Below are 15,879 nucleotides of genomic sequence, written 5' to 3'. Positions count from 1 at the left end.
GCCAATTTCAATAATTTTTAAATTATGTTACGAAGAATTTGAAGAATATGTATTTATATATATATATCCAACGTTATTATTACTTATAATTTTCGACTTTATTTATTTAAAAATCTTTTTCTCGTGATTTATTGCACTATATAATATATATAATATATTAATATAAATATAAATATTATATTAATATAATATATTAATATATTATATTAATATATAATATTAAATATAATATATATAATTTATATAAATTATATTTATTTTTTGCAACTTTTATGTGTCAAGAAATCTGTTATTAAAAATGCTTCTCAGTATAGTAAAATATATATGTGAAATATATATGTAGAATATGTATTGAAATTAATGCATTATTATTATAAATTTTATTTTATTATTTATACTTCGCATATAATAATTTCTGATGCTAAGTAATAAAATGTGATAATTTAAGTTCAAGTGAAATATACAATGTATACAATGTATGTGAATATTCAATACTATTCAAACATGAAGTATGATGTTATCGTTCTCACTAAAGTATTACATTAAGCGATCCAATCATAGGTGAGCACTTCGTAATTTTCAAATAGATAAGATAAATTATCATTTTTACGTTAATCATAGTAAATTGCAGAATACGTATGAAACTTTATTTTTCCTAAATGTTAAATTTACTAATATTTCAAAATTAAGGTTAAACATATGGGATAATTTCTGAAAGTCGATTACTTGAAACAGGTTTATTATCATTTGACATTTGGTTATCAATATCCGATATCGAAGTTAAAATCATTGATTCAACGATAAGCTACACAAATATATAGAAATTGACTAATTTTGATATTTTTTTAAAAAAATAAAAAACATTTTTAGTTTTGAAAACGAAACGTAGTTTGCATACAATGTTATATATTAATTAAAGTATATTGTGACACAATTTAAATTCATATTGTTATATTATGAAGTTCTATTTTATATATTTTATATAGTTCTGTTTATATATATATATATATATATATATATATACATTGTACTTTTGTCAAATTGAATCAATACAATATAGACAATAACTTTTATACACATCAAATGTATAATTTACAGAAGAAAATTATTATATATATATTATTTTATTTCTTGACCATATTTCCATTTTAAAATATTGTATAATTCTAATGCATTCGAAAAATAATTTTATTCGAATTTAACATATGTCGATATTTATTTCGAAATAGTGGTGAAAAAAAATGTCAAGGAATCTTCGTAGTCTATCAAGGAATTCGGGAAAGAAATAAATTTGATTTTCTATAAATTTAATTTTGCTTATTTATATTCATGTATTATATGCGTTCATCATCATTGCGAAATCGATCCATTTGGAATACGAGTTGAAAAATATTCATTTTCCCATCAAAAAGTTGTTCATTTAGATGATATAAATTAAATTAAATTAATGTTATTTTATGCATTTTATAATTTCAAATATATTTCAAATGTAAAGTATCGTTTATTACAAATATAAATAAAGTGGATATACTTAATTTGCAAAATATTTTATTCAATATCTCAAACACAAGATCTCCCTTATTGTTTTAATAATAAAACTAGATTCATAAACACATTATTGATTCATAAACACATATATAAATTATTAAAATAAATAACTATTGTGAAACAAATAACAGGAATTTTGAAAAATTGCAATTATTGAAAGATTCGATAGAAGAATTTTTCATAGTATATTTCAAAATTTGGTCCTAATTCTGTTTAATTTCTGAATTAATACAATATCGTTTAAATTTCATTGCTATTTCCGAGCAACATTTTTCGTTAAAACATTCTTATTGTATATCATGTGTATATTATGTACTATACATAAAAATTGTATAGTTTAGCACAGATAAAAATAATAATTTTTAATTTTATTTTGGCAAAACCAAATAAACAAAAAAATAGTTTTAAAATAAGAATTGATTGTCAGCGCTATCTATTAGAAACGACAGACATTTTTAATGATACTCTAATGATATTTTGAATGAAATAATTTTCAATCTTTTTTCTGTTTTACCATATTATTGAGAAAATATAAGAAAACTATATTACTAAGTAGACATTAATTCTTCGATTTTTATTTGATTTAAATTTGAATCTATGATTTTGAAATCTATTTGTATAAATCAAATATGTATATTCTAATTATAAATACATATTATTCAGAAAATAGAATGTCATTTAAAGTAATAAAATATTATTGATATCATTATAGTGAATGTTTTTATGAAGCACTAATGAATAAAGTTTAAGAAAAAATAATTTTAAAAATGAAAATAGATAACACATTAAATAAATCACAAGAATAACAGTAATGTTATATATGTTACATATGTTGTACATATATTTTATTTATATTGTTGAATATACTATCTCTATTACTATACATTTTTATTGTTAATACATTTTATGCTAAATAATGATAAAGTTTAAATTAATAAAGAGAAATTATTAATTCATCAATCTAGTTATCTTTAAATATAAATCCTTAAAAGGAGTTAAAACTAATCCATGTGGATGAAATTTATAAGGAATTAACGTTTTATCGCAAACATCAATTTTGAAATTACGAAGAATATTTATCAATCCAATTTTTGTTTGATATACGGCAAATCGTGCACCTGGAACAAAATTCTAATTAATACCGTATTATTATCATTATTTTCCTTTTATATTATCTTTGATTTTAAATTTTTGTTGCACATGTCTACCAATGCAATTTCTTGGTCCGTGTCCAAAAGGTAAAAAATGCATAGGATGTCTTTGTTTTATCTTATCCTCTGAAAATCTTTCAGGATCAAATTTTTCTGGATCTGGATAAATATCTGGGTCGTTATGAATGGCGTAAGTGGGTATCCATATTTTTAATCCTTTTGGAATTGTCACATTATTATTTTCGAAAGTATAATCGTCAATTAATTCTCTATTCAAAAATGGCAAAGATGGATATTTTCTTAGAGTTTCTGTAAATATAAAAAGAGGTATAAAAGGGAACGTAAAATTATGAATAATTATTCAAAGTATTAATATGTTATTCAAAGTATTAATGGGATAATAATACTTTTGTAATGAAGATTCTAATAAAAATTCTAATGAGCAAAACGAGCGAAAATTAATAAAATTTTAATAAGATGAAGAATATTAAATATAATCAACTATCATCTAGGATTCTTCACTTCAAATTCTTGTCTCGCGAATATTAACACTTGCTATAAAGTGAAATATAAATAAAAATAATTATGCACACGAACAAACGAAATTTAAATCTTGATTTGAAAGTTAGAAATTACAAAAATTTAAAAAAACTATTCAATAGTATTCACCTTGAAAAACTTTTTCCAAATATTCCATTTTCTTTATGGTTTCGTATCTCCATTCTCCGTCATTTTTTGCTGCGAATTCTTTGATTTCTTTCCGTAACTTGTCCTGAATATCAGGATTCAAAGCTGATTCATAAAGAGCATTGCTAATCACTGATGACGAAGTCTCGAAACCGGCAACAAAAAAAATAAATGCTTGTGCCGCCAAAAATTCATTTGTTATTTCTAAAATAGGATAAAACGAAGTAGAGAAATGGATAATATATTAATTTTTGAATACAGAATAATTATTATTATAAATATTATTATAAACACACAAAGATTAGTATCTTTTCTTTCAAATAAAAATTTTTCCATCTAAAATTATTATGATTTACTTCAGTTAAATATGCATATGCGATTAGCTCAATTTTAAAGATTAAATCTTTAAAAATAAAATATTTAAATAACTCTGTAAATCAAAGTCAATTGATAACATTATTTTTTTTTTCGTTTTTTTATATTTAAGCAAGGGCAATAAATAAACTTAAAATAAAAACTTTAGAAGAATAAGGATTAAAAAAAAAGATACCAGAATTATGAACTTCTTTTATAAACTTTTTTTCTGCGTGATAAATCTATAATAACTAACCAAGGCCAATCTTGTCTGGATGTTTCTTAAGATCTAAAAGTATATTCATAAAATCGGGCCTAAAGAAATTGTTCTTCTCTCTGTATTCCAGTGTTTCTCTCATTAGTTTTATAATTTTTTCCGCCATTTCGTCTGTCGGCCATAAATAAAGAATGTAATTGTATAGTCGCGGCATAAACTCTCTGATTCTATGTTTTATTATTCTTGCGTAATTTGTAGCGAAAACAGATTTTCCAACCCGTCGAAATTCGCTCTCTTTTTCTGACAATGAGTTCATGTCTACGCCAAAACCACAGCTTCCAACGACGTCTGTGGTATATCTGGCAGCAACTTCTCGTACATTGATAGGTTCTCCTTTTTTTACTAAGCTATCCACATAACTTACGAGATGCATAGAACACTCAAGAATCAAGGAAAACATTCCTCTAAGTTTATTGGCAGTGAATACTGGTGTAAGATGAATTCTTAACGGTCGCCATCTTTCTGCCTCTATGTTGAAAAGATGTTGAGATATTGGTTCTCCCTGAAACATTGAACACATTAAAAAAAACCAAATATTATTTATTTAGAATATTTTTTTGTCTGTTATATTTTCAATAATTATTCATTATTTATTCACTTTGTGAAATTTTCTTCATTTGCACTGTAGAATAATTGCAAAAATTGAAAAGATATTTATGAAAATGGAGAGTTATCTTTAGGCATAATTAAAATATGTCGAATATATATAAAGAATGAATTTGTATTTGTAATTACACTAATTTCGTTTTCTATTTTTTTTTTTTAATTATTTATTCGAATAAAATATCAAACACAGCACAAATTCTAAAAAATTTTATTTAATATTGTCTTACCATATACAATAAACCTATGTCTAAACCATATATAGTATTATTTTTACATTACTTACTGAGACCATTGGTAATAATCCTCGATTCATGAATTTTGAAAAATCTTTAATTAAGACAGTTTTTATGAGATCTGGATCTTTGATGATCAAAGCAGGTGTTTTTAATCTAAATATTCCAATCATTGGCTCGTTCTTATATTCGTTGTACATTCTTGTGAGAAATTGTGAAATCGATTCCTTTCCAAATATTACATTTTTCATATTGCCGAATCCCAACATGGGTTCTGGTCCAGGTATTTCACGATTTTTCCAAAAATTATTATTAACCGTTAAATAATAATAAAAAGTAATAAGCGCTATTATTATTCCACAAAAAATTTCTAAACTAATATACATTTTTTAGATTTTATGTATTATGCGATGCAAAGAATTTATATTTTTTGAATTAGCAATATGATTTAATTAAATATTAGTTAATTTAAATAATTTTGTTATTAAAACTATTGATATTTTAATGAAAGTGTTATAAAATGTAATAAAATTTTTTGATTTTATAAAAAATAAAATGAAGAATATTCGAATATTTTTTTTGTAATTTTTTTATCATTAAATTAATTAATATATTTAAATCATTACTAAATTAATTTATAAGAATTTATTATTTATTTTATTAATTATTTTATGAATTATTTGAGAATTACACTAAAACTGATTGTTTCTATTTTTGTTTAAACAAGAACTGTTTGAACAACATTAGTAACTTTGTTTAACTGATACTATTAACCTTAGAACGTTATTTAAGTACTAAATATAATCAACTTATTATCATTAAAATTTTCTTTTTAAATTGTAAGTATATTTGACAAAATAGATTTGAATATTGATATCTTTAGTTAAATGGAATGTATTATAATAAAAATATATAAACTTATTATAATTATGATAAATACTATCTTTATGAATTAAAATCAATGAATTATATCGCTAATAATTCGATAATTTTTGAATTATGTTACGAAGAATTTGAAGAACATGTATTTACGTATACATCCAACATTATTATTGCTTATAATTTTCGACTTTATTTATTTAAAAATTTTTATTTCGTGATTTATTGCGCTATAATTTAAATAAATTTTATTTATTTTTGGCTACTTTATGTGTGAAGAGATCTATTATTAAAAATCCTTCTCAGTGTAATTAAATACATATGTAAAATATATATGTAGAACATGTATTCGAATTAATGCATTATTAAACTTTATTATATTATTTATATCTCACATACAATAGTCTCTGATGCTAATAATAAAATATGATAATTATTCATTTATAATATTTGTACAAATGAAATATGCAATGTATGTGAATATTTACTAGTACTATTCAAACATGATGGATTATTTTATCTTTTTCACTAAGCCATTATCCAATCATTAGACTTCAAGATTTTAGGATAAGATAAATTGTTATTTCTACATTAATTGTAGTAAATTGCAAAATATTTACAAAGCGATTTTTAATCGCTATATTTATAAATATTTTAAAACTGTAAATATGTCAGATCAGTTATATCTTAAAGTAGATCACTTCGAATAGACTTATTATTATTTGATATTTAATATTCGATAACGATATTAAAATCATTGATTCAACGATTAGCTACATAAATATGTAGAAATTGTTAATAATTTTGGTATTTTTTTAAAAAATGAAAAACATTTTTATTTTTGGAAACGGAACGAATTAGTTTGCATGTAATATTGTATATTAATAAACAATAATATTGACTATATTAGAACATGTTATATTATGACACACTATATTATGACACAATTTAAATTATTATTATTAATATATGATATTTTATTTTTTACAATCTATTATTATATTCAACATATAATCAATATATAAATTAAATAATCTGAGTAAATATTTCGTAAATCCATACATATTTGATTATACAAAATTATAAAATAAATTTAAAAAAAGAATAACAATAATTAAATAATTATAATTATATAATAATTAAATAATTATAAAAGAGATGCAAATGAAATTAAAATGTTTTATTACAAATATAATTTTAAATTTTAAGTAATTTACAAGTAATTTCATTTGGTAATATTTAAATCCAAGTTTTGTAAAATAATTCATTTATATTTTTAAAAAAAAAAGATATTAAAAAAAAAATAGAAAAATTGAAAACAATATTTTATTGTCTTTATTTTCAATAAAATCTTTAATACAAATTATCAGATATATACATACATATATATATGTTAAAACACATTATTATATATCAATATATACTATAGATAAAAATTGTATAGTTTTGCATAGATAAAAATATAATTTTTATATTTTTTACATTGAAGATTAAAATGCATTGCAATTTCGGAAAAGGAATGAAATCCTTTAATATCCTGTATTTGCAGTCATACAATAAAAATAAGTATGGAAAAAGAGAGAAAAAATGAAAAAAGACAGAAATGTTATAAAAATTGAGAAATTTTCATCTCTAACAAGACAAAATCAAATAAACAAGGGAAAAAATAGTATTAAAATAAAAATTGATCGTCAGCGCCATCTTTCATTGTCACTAAAATGACAAACATTTTTAATGATATTCTAATAATACTTCTAACGAAATAATTTTCAATTTTTTTCCTATTTTACCATATTATTGAGAAAATATAAGAAGACCTTACTAAATAAACATTAATTCTTCGATTTTTATTTGATTCTTGAAATCTATTTATATAAATCAAGTATTTTTTAATTGTAAATACAAAAAATAGAATGTCATTTAAGGTAATAAAATATTTTTGATATCATTATAGTAAATGTTTTTATGAAGCCCTGATGAATAAAGTTTAAGAAAAAATAATTTCAGAAATGAAAATAAATAATACTTTAAATAAATAACAAAAATAATTATAATATTACATATGTCATATGTTGTACATATATTTTATTTATATTGTTGAATATACTATCTTTACTACTATAGATACTACTAGATTACTATAGATTTTTATTGTTAATGCTAAATAATGATAAAGTTTAAATTAATAGAGAGAATTATTAATTCGTCAATCTAGTTATCTTCAAATATAAATCCGTAAAAGGAATTAAAAGTAATCCACGTGGATCAAGTTTATAAGGAATTAACGTTTTATCGCAAACATCAAGTTTGAAATTACGAAGAATATATATCAATCCAATTTTTGTTTGATATTCGGCAAATCGTGCACCTGGAACAAAATTCTAATTAATACCGTATTATTATCATTATTTTCCTTTTATATTATTTGATTTTAAATTTTTGTTGTACATATATACCAATGCAATTTCTTGGTCCATGTCCAAAAGGTAAAAAATGCATAGGATGTCTTTGTTTTATCTTATCCTCTGAAAATCTTTCAGGATCAAATTTTTCTGGATCTGGATAAATATCTGGGTCGTTATGAATGGCGTAAGAGGGTATCCATATTTTTAATCCTTTTGGAATTGTCACTTTATTACTTTCGAAAGTATAATCGTCAATTAATTCTCTATTCAAAAATGGCACAGATGGATATTTTCTTAAACTTTCTATAAGAAGAAAAAAAAAAAATGTAAGAATTATTTCAATCAAAATATTAATATTTTATTGAGAAATTTTGAAGAATTGATTTAGTAATCAATATATATAAAGTTGATATATAAAAATGTTGTGAGTGAATGTTGTTGATCAGATTTATTTATTAAACAATTTATGTTTGCATTAGATAAAGCAAGATAAAGAATATAATAATTTTTATGTTTTGTTTCATCTTTATCGAATCTGCAAAGTTTCTTGTTCCACATTAACATGAATGTTTTAATTCTTAGATAGTGAAATGTAAATAAAGATTTCAAATATACATATATATCAACAAATTAAAATTTGAACATTCATTTGGAAAAATAAAAAAATTACATTTGAAAAAACTATTGCAGTATTTACCTTGAATTACTTTTTCCAAATAATCCATTTTTTTAATGGTTTCATATTTCCATTCTTCATCGTTTTTCGATTCAAATTCTTTAATCTCCTCTCTTAATTTATGCTGAATATCAGGATTCAAAGCGAGTTCGTAAAGAGCATTGCTCATCAATGTTGAAGAAGTTTCAAAGCCAGCCGTGAAAAAAATAAATACTTGCGCCGCTAATAATTCATTTGTTATATCTATAAAAATAGAAAATGGATAGCATATTAATTTTTGTATGTAGTATGCAGTAATATGTTTGCAAGAAAATAAAAGCCTATTATTTTATTATATGAAAATGTTACCATTCAAATTTAATTTTAAAATTATTATATTAGCAGTTAGTTTAAAATATTAATAATTGTATAAAATATTAATAATTATATAAAAAAGTATAAAATATTAATAATTACTTTTTAAGAAACAATTGAAGTTAATGATCATTTTATCTTTCTTTTTTTTGATATTTAACTATAGCAAGATCAAGTTTAACATAATAACGTAATTTTTTTAACAGTAAATATTAAAAGAAGAAAGAATATCGATAAATTGTGAATATTTTTTTTACAAATTCTAAATTATTTTTGTATAGAAAATCTATACTAACCGAAATTAATTTTTTCTGGATGATTCTTAAGTTCTAATATTATATTCATAAAATCAGGTCTAAAGATATCATATTTTTTTCTATATTCTATTGTCTCCTTCGTTAGTTTCAGAATTTTTGGCGATATTCTATCTAATGGCAATATATAAAGAAGAAAATTGTACACCTGTGGCGTCAATTCTCTGATTCTATCTATTATTATTTTCTGGAAACTTGTGTTAAAGATACTTTTTCCAAGTCGCCGAAATTCGCTCTCTTTTTCTGACAATGAATTCATTTCTACGCCAAAACCACAGCTACCAACGACATCTGTGGTAAATCTAGCGGCAACTTCTCGCACATTAACAGGTTCTTCTTTCCTTACTAAGGTATCCATATAGTTTACGAGTTGCTTAGAACATTCGTGAATCAGATAGAACATTCCTTTAAGTTTGTTACTTGTAAATCCTGATGTAAGATGTTTTCTTAATGGCTGCCATCTTTTTGCCTCTAAAGCAAAAAGATGATGGGATATTGCTTCTCCCTGAAACATTGAACACATTAAAAAATCCAAACATTATTTATTTAGAATATTTTTTTTATAGTATGTTATATCTTCAATAATTATTCATTATTTATTCACTTTGTTATTTTTATTTAGAAATAAAAAATATGTATAACATTCTTCGTTTAGACTGTAGAATTGTTATAAAAATTGAAAACATATCAATTATGAAAATGAAAATTTATTATAAGATAATATTAAAATATGCTTATAGATAAAAAAAAAAATATTCTCATATAGATAAAGATTAATTAGATTAGATTTCGTTTTCAATTTACTTCCTTTTTTTCTTTTTCTTTTATCCACCTACTTGAATAAAATAAATACAAACATAGTACAAATTATAAAAGAGAATAAATATCACTTTATTTATTTATTATTTTGATTATTTTATTATTATCATTATATACAGTATTATTTTTCTACTTACTGAGATAATTGGCAATAATCCTCTATTCATGAATTTTGAAAAGTCTTTAATTAAAACAGTTTTTATGAGATCTGGATCTTTGATGATCAAAGCAGGTGTTTTTAGTCTAAATATTCCAATCATTGGCTCGTTCTTATATTCGTTGTACATTCTTGTGAGAAATTGTGAAATCGATTCCTTTCCAAATATTACATTTTTCATATTGCCGAATCCCAACATGGGTTCTGGACCATGTATTCCACGATTTTTCCAAAAATTATTATTAATTGTTAAATAGTAGTAAAACGTAATAGCAATAAGCGCTATTCCACAAAAAATTTCTAAATTAATATACATTTTTTAGATTTTGTGTATTATGTAATAGGAAGAATTAATTCGCTATCTTCTATAAATTGGCAATAACGTTTAATCAAATATCACTTAATTTAAATAATTTTATTCAATTTTATTATATAATATTTTAAACAACGTGTCACAATCAGATATTTTTGATTAAAAAACGAGGTGAAGAATTTCTTATTATTTTTTGTAATTTAAATCATGACTATGAAATTAACTTTTAAGAATTTTTTATTTTCTTTTAATTATTTTATGAATTTTATTTGAGAGCACATTAAAACTATGATTACTTCTTTATATCTGTTTAAATAAAAACTATTGAAACAATGTGTAACTAGTGACTAGTTAATAACGTACGAATATGGTTTATGTACTGTATACGAAGGATGACGAGCCAAAATTATTATCTTTAATGTTTTTAACTTATTGCGATAAAATACGTGTAAATGTAAATTTTGATTTTTGGATGGAAGATATTAAAATGAAAATAAAATATATTATAATTATATTATCATATTTTGCGAATTCATTATGTGACTAATTTTAATAATTTTGAATTATGTTATAAAAAAAAGTTTCTATTTGATACGTATATTTACGCGTATTTATATTTAACGTTTTTGTTGGTTATTTTAATTTTCATTCATTCAAACAATATAACAATATTTTTTATGATTTTTCGTGTTACAAATTCAAATAAATTTTGTTTATTTATCGATAAATTACGTAATAAATATTTCTTATAAATTCTTTTTTAAAATGTTTTTCCAATAAAATATATGTATGTATGTAGAATATATGTATGTAGAATATATTCGAATTTGTGTATGTTAATTATATGCATGTGATAAGTTAATTATATCTTTTACATGATAATAATAATCTCACGTGATAGCGAATTATGATAATTGTTATGATAATTCATAGTATTCATAGTGTTTTGTAAGGTATACAATTTTTATCAAATATTATCAAATGTTATCAAATATTATCATTCAGATACAATGGATAATTTCGCTGACAACTTTATAACTTTATTTTTCATTAAAGATACTTTTTATTAAAGAACATGATGTTAAAAATATCAAATTGTAGACGTAGATTCATGAATTTCAGAGCCAAGATGAATTATCATTTTTTTTTTTTTATAAACCGTAAATAAATTGCAAACTAATAAATATTTTTCAAGAATCATTACTACTTGTTAATATTTAAAAAATAAGATTAAACATAATGTTATATGCGTAACATCGGATTATTTGAACAAACTTTATATTATTATTATATTATTATTAATATTAATAAAATTGATCAAAATCATTGAAAACAATGTATTTTATTCGTTATATATATATGTACATGAGAATTTGATTAATCTTGTTATTTCTTAAAAAAAAAATCTCTTCGAAGCGAAACATAATTTGAGAATTACGTTGCATCGTGTTAATATATAATGATATATTGCAAGATAATTTAAATTATTATCAATACTACATTTCACTTCTATTTATAACGATTTCTTATCATCATATTCAACGTGTACAAATTAAAGAATTTTTCAGAATAAATATTTATAAAGTTTAGATATACGATTATATGTGATTACATATTCGATAATTATAAAATAAATTATTTTATAAAAAAAAAAAAAACGAATGTAATTAATTTTCCAACTTAATTACATTCAAATATAAACCTGTTGCTGGCATTAAAAGAGACGTAAACGGATTAACTTTGTAAGGAATTAACGTTTTATTGCAAACGTGGACCTCGAAATTACGAAGAATCTTTATTAATCCAATCTTTGTTTGGTATATCGCAAATCGTGCACCTGAAAATCGAAAATATTAGAGTTAAATATATTGAAATATATATATAGAAACTACTTAATATATGCATACGTTATCATGCATTACGTGTTTAATATATCTATTATATTAATATATAATAGATATACACTTTTATAAATCATGATTTATTGCAATATTAACAAGACTTTGACGTATAACAATATTGAGAAAAAAAATATCTCGATTTATCTCACATGACAACATAATAACATAGGATAAAAAAATTTATGATTTTATTATTGAAGGAAATATTTATAGTATTATTTATAGCTATTTATAGATATAATTATAAATATATGAATATTTATTTATACTTAATAAATATTTTTGTACATCAACTTTATATATTTATTTTAATCTAATCTAATGCTAATTTGAAAATAATTTTTTTTAAATTAATAATTATATTTTTCTCGCATACTTGATTAAGAGCTATTAAATTTACTTATTTATATTCATTTGATAAAGTTTAATGAATAAAAAAAAAAATCTGCAAAGTAAATTTTTTTTTCACGTTTGTCGCATAGAAGAGAGGGGGGAGGGGGAAGGGGGGGAGGGGGGGACTTTACAGAAATTGTTGCAAAAGTCATTTTGGGAGAATTGTTTGTAATCAAATAATTAATTTTTGTCACGTACCAATGCAATTTCTTGGTCCGTGTCCAAAAGGTAAAAAATGCATAGGATGTCTTTGTTTTATCTTATCCTCTGAAAATCTTTCAGGATCAAATTTTTCTGGATCTGGATATATATCTGGATCGTGGTGAATTCCATAAACCGGTATCCAGATCTTTAAATCTTTGGGAATTGTTATTTTATTATTTTCGAAAGTATAATCGTCAATTAATTCTCTATTCAAAAATGGCAAAGATGGATATTTTCTCAAAGTTTCTGAAAATGGAACGAGAATTAGAGTTGACGTAAAAACAATGTTTCGATTCGAAAAATTAAAAATCGAGATATTTGTTGTTAAATTTAAATCTTAAATATAATTCGATCGAAATATTGCGGCATCTCACCTTGAAAAACTTTTTCCAAGTACTTCATTTCTTTTATGGTCTCGTATCTCCACTCTCCATTATTTTTCGTCTCGAATTCTTTGATTTCTTTTCGCAGCTTCTCCTGGATATCGGGATTCAAAGCTAATTCGTAAAGGGCATTGCTAATCGTTGACGAAGAAGTTTCGAAGCCGGCAGCGAAGAAAATGAAAATTTGAGATGCTAATAAATCGTTCGTTAACTCTGAAAAAAAAGAAAATGTCGCATTATCGTATATATAATTTTATAAAACAACATAATTCACAAATGAAGCGCAAGAAAAGATGTTGGTGGACCTGGATAACTCATTTTATAAAAATAAAATTTACTTTCAAGATTTTATATATACTTATAATTACAAAACGATTAATATTATTAATATTACATATGGATAATTCATTTTATAAAAATGTAAAAATTTATTTTCAAAATTATATATGTATAATAAATATTTATATATTATAAATATTTATATATATTATATATAATCTTGATTTCAATTTTAAATGACTATTAATATACCAACCAATATCAATCTTTTCTGGATGTTTCTTGAGGTCTAATAATATATTTATAAAATCAGGCCTGAAAATATTGTTCTGTTCTCTGTATTCCATTGTCTCCGTCATAAGTTTCATGATGATTCTCATTTTCTCGTCTCGGTGGAATATATAAAGAAATAAATTATACAGCCGTGGCAACATATCTTGCATCCTGATCTTTAATATCTTTCGCAAATTCGTGACAAAGATTAATTTGCCGAGTCGACGGAATATACTCTCTTTTTCCGAAAGGGAGTTCATCTCTATCCCAAAAGCGCAACTCCCAACGACATCGGTAGTGAATCTGGCCGAAACTTCTCTCATATCAATGGGCTCTCTTTTCTTTATCAACGTGTCCATGTAACTTTCCAATTGGTTGGAGCACTCGAGAATCAGGGAAAACATTCCTTTAAGTTTACTGGAAGTAAATAACGGCGTAAATTGTGTTCTCAACGGCCTCCATCTTTCAGCCTCTAAATTGAAGAGATGATGAGTCAATGGATCTCGCTATAACGATCGAACATATTAAAAAGAAAGATTATTTATTCATTTATTTAATCACTTTTTCTTTTACTTTACTTAGAATAGGAGAATTTAAAATATTTTATATATTATAATTATATGGAATAAGTTGGATAATAAGTGTAATAATGAAAACAAAAATTTGTGAAAATGAAAATGAAATATTAATATAAGTGAGATATGATAAATGGAAAACGAATTTTCCATTTAAAATTTACGAAAACAGATTAATTTAGATTCTGTATTATGTAAATAGATAAAAAAGTGTTGATTCATAATAGCTACATATTTTTTATTATGATAATAATATAATGATAAATGAAATGTTAAAATTGTGAAAAGTTGAAAAAACTTTGAAGAAACGTTGCTTAATTTATTTATCTTTTTAAAATCGTATAAGAAAATAGATCGTGAAACGGAATTATTTTTCATTCGTTTATAAATACTTACTGAGAAAATTGGAAATAATCCTCGATTCGCAAATTTGGGGAATTCTTTGATCAAGAGAGTTTTTATAAGATCTGGATCTTTGATGATTAAAGAAGGTGTTCTTAATCTAAATATTCCAATCATCGGCTCGTTCTTATATTCGTTGTACATTCTTGTGAGAAATTGTGAAATCGATTCCTTTCCAAATATTACTTTTTTCATATTGCCGAATCCCAACACGGGTTTTGGTCCAGGTATTCCACGATTTTTCCAAAAATTGTTATTGATCGTTAAATAACAATAGAACGCGATAAGCGTTATCACTATTCCACAAAGAATTTCCAAACTAATATACATTTCTCTTTTTTTTTTTTTTCACTTTTTGTGTTTCAATTGCGATTCGAACAATTAATTTGCTGCAAAATATAACGATATTTAATGGATTTTAATGAACACTGGCACACTTTCGTTTCACATAATATATATACGAAACATTGAAAAAAGATCATAAATATTACAAATGTCAAACAATTGCATTTACACAATGTCTTGAATGATGTAGAACAGTAATTTTTAAAAAGAATAAAGATATTTAGATCTTACATGAAAAACAGATTGAAGAAAAATAAGAATCGTCTTGGAAGATCGAAAAAAAAACTTGTTTTAACCGTAGATATTCAGTAACTGACGACTTACTTATGAATCGAATATATATGTATGTAT

General features: G+C 22.9%; 1 protein-coding gene across 1 annotated transcript; it reads right to left on the bottom strand.

Moving 5' to 3' along the window:
- Positions 1–2,454: 2,454 nt before the first annotated feature.
- On the bottom strand, positions 2,455–15,824 carry LOC122712119. Its single transcript, XM_043931495.1, has 16 exons — positions 15,760–15,824; positions 15,178–15,572; positions 14,190–14,712; positions 13,646–13,867; positions 13,266–13,517; positions 12,454–12,610; positions 10,441–10,777; positions 9,467–9,989; positions 8,838–9,059; positions 8,192–8,443; positions 7,937–8,103; positions 4,907–5,242; positions 3,997–4,519; positions 3,369–3,590; positions 2,757–3,008; positions 2,455–2,666 (listed from the first exon to the last, which is right to left on the bottom strand). The coding sequence occupies exons 2-16, from the start codon at positions 15,511–15,513 to the stop codon at positions 2,497–2,499; spliced, it is 4,494 nt and encodes a 1,497-aa protein (XP_043787430.1). The 5' UTR covers positions 15,514–15,572; positions 15,760–15,824; the 3' UTR covers positions 2,455–2,496.
- Positions 15,825–15,879: the final 55 nt, after the last annotated feature.

Source organism: Apis laboriosa, unplaced genomic scaffold (assembly GCF_014066325.1).
Source record: "Apis laboriosa isolate Shangri-la unplaced genomic scaffold, ASM1406632v1 scaffold19_cov150, whole genome shotgun sequence".
Taxonomy (NCBI): Eukaryota; Metazoa; Arthropoda; class Insecta; order Hymenoptera; family Apidae; genus Apis; species Apis laboriosa.
This window is presented reverse-complemented; position numbering and strand designations above follow the sequence as displayed.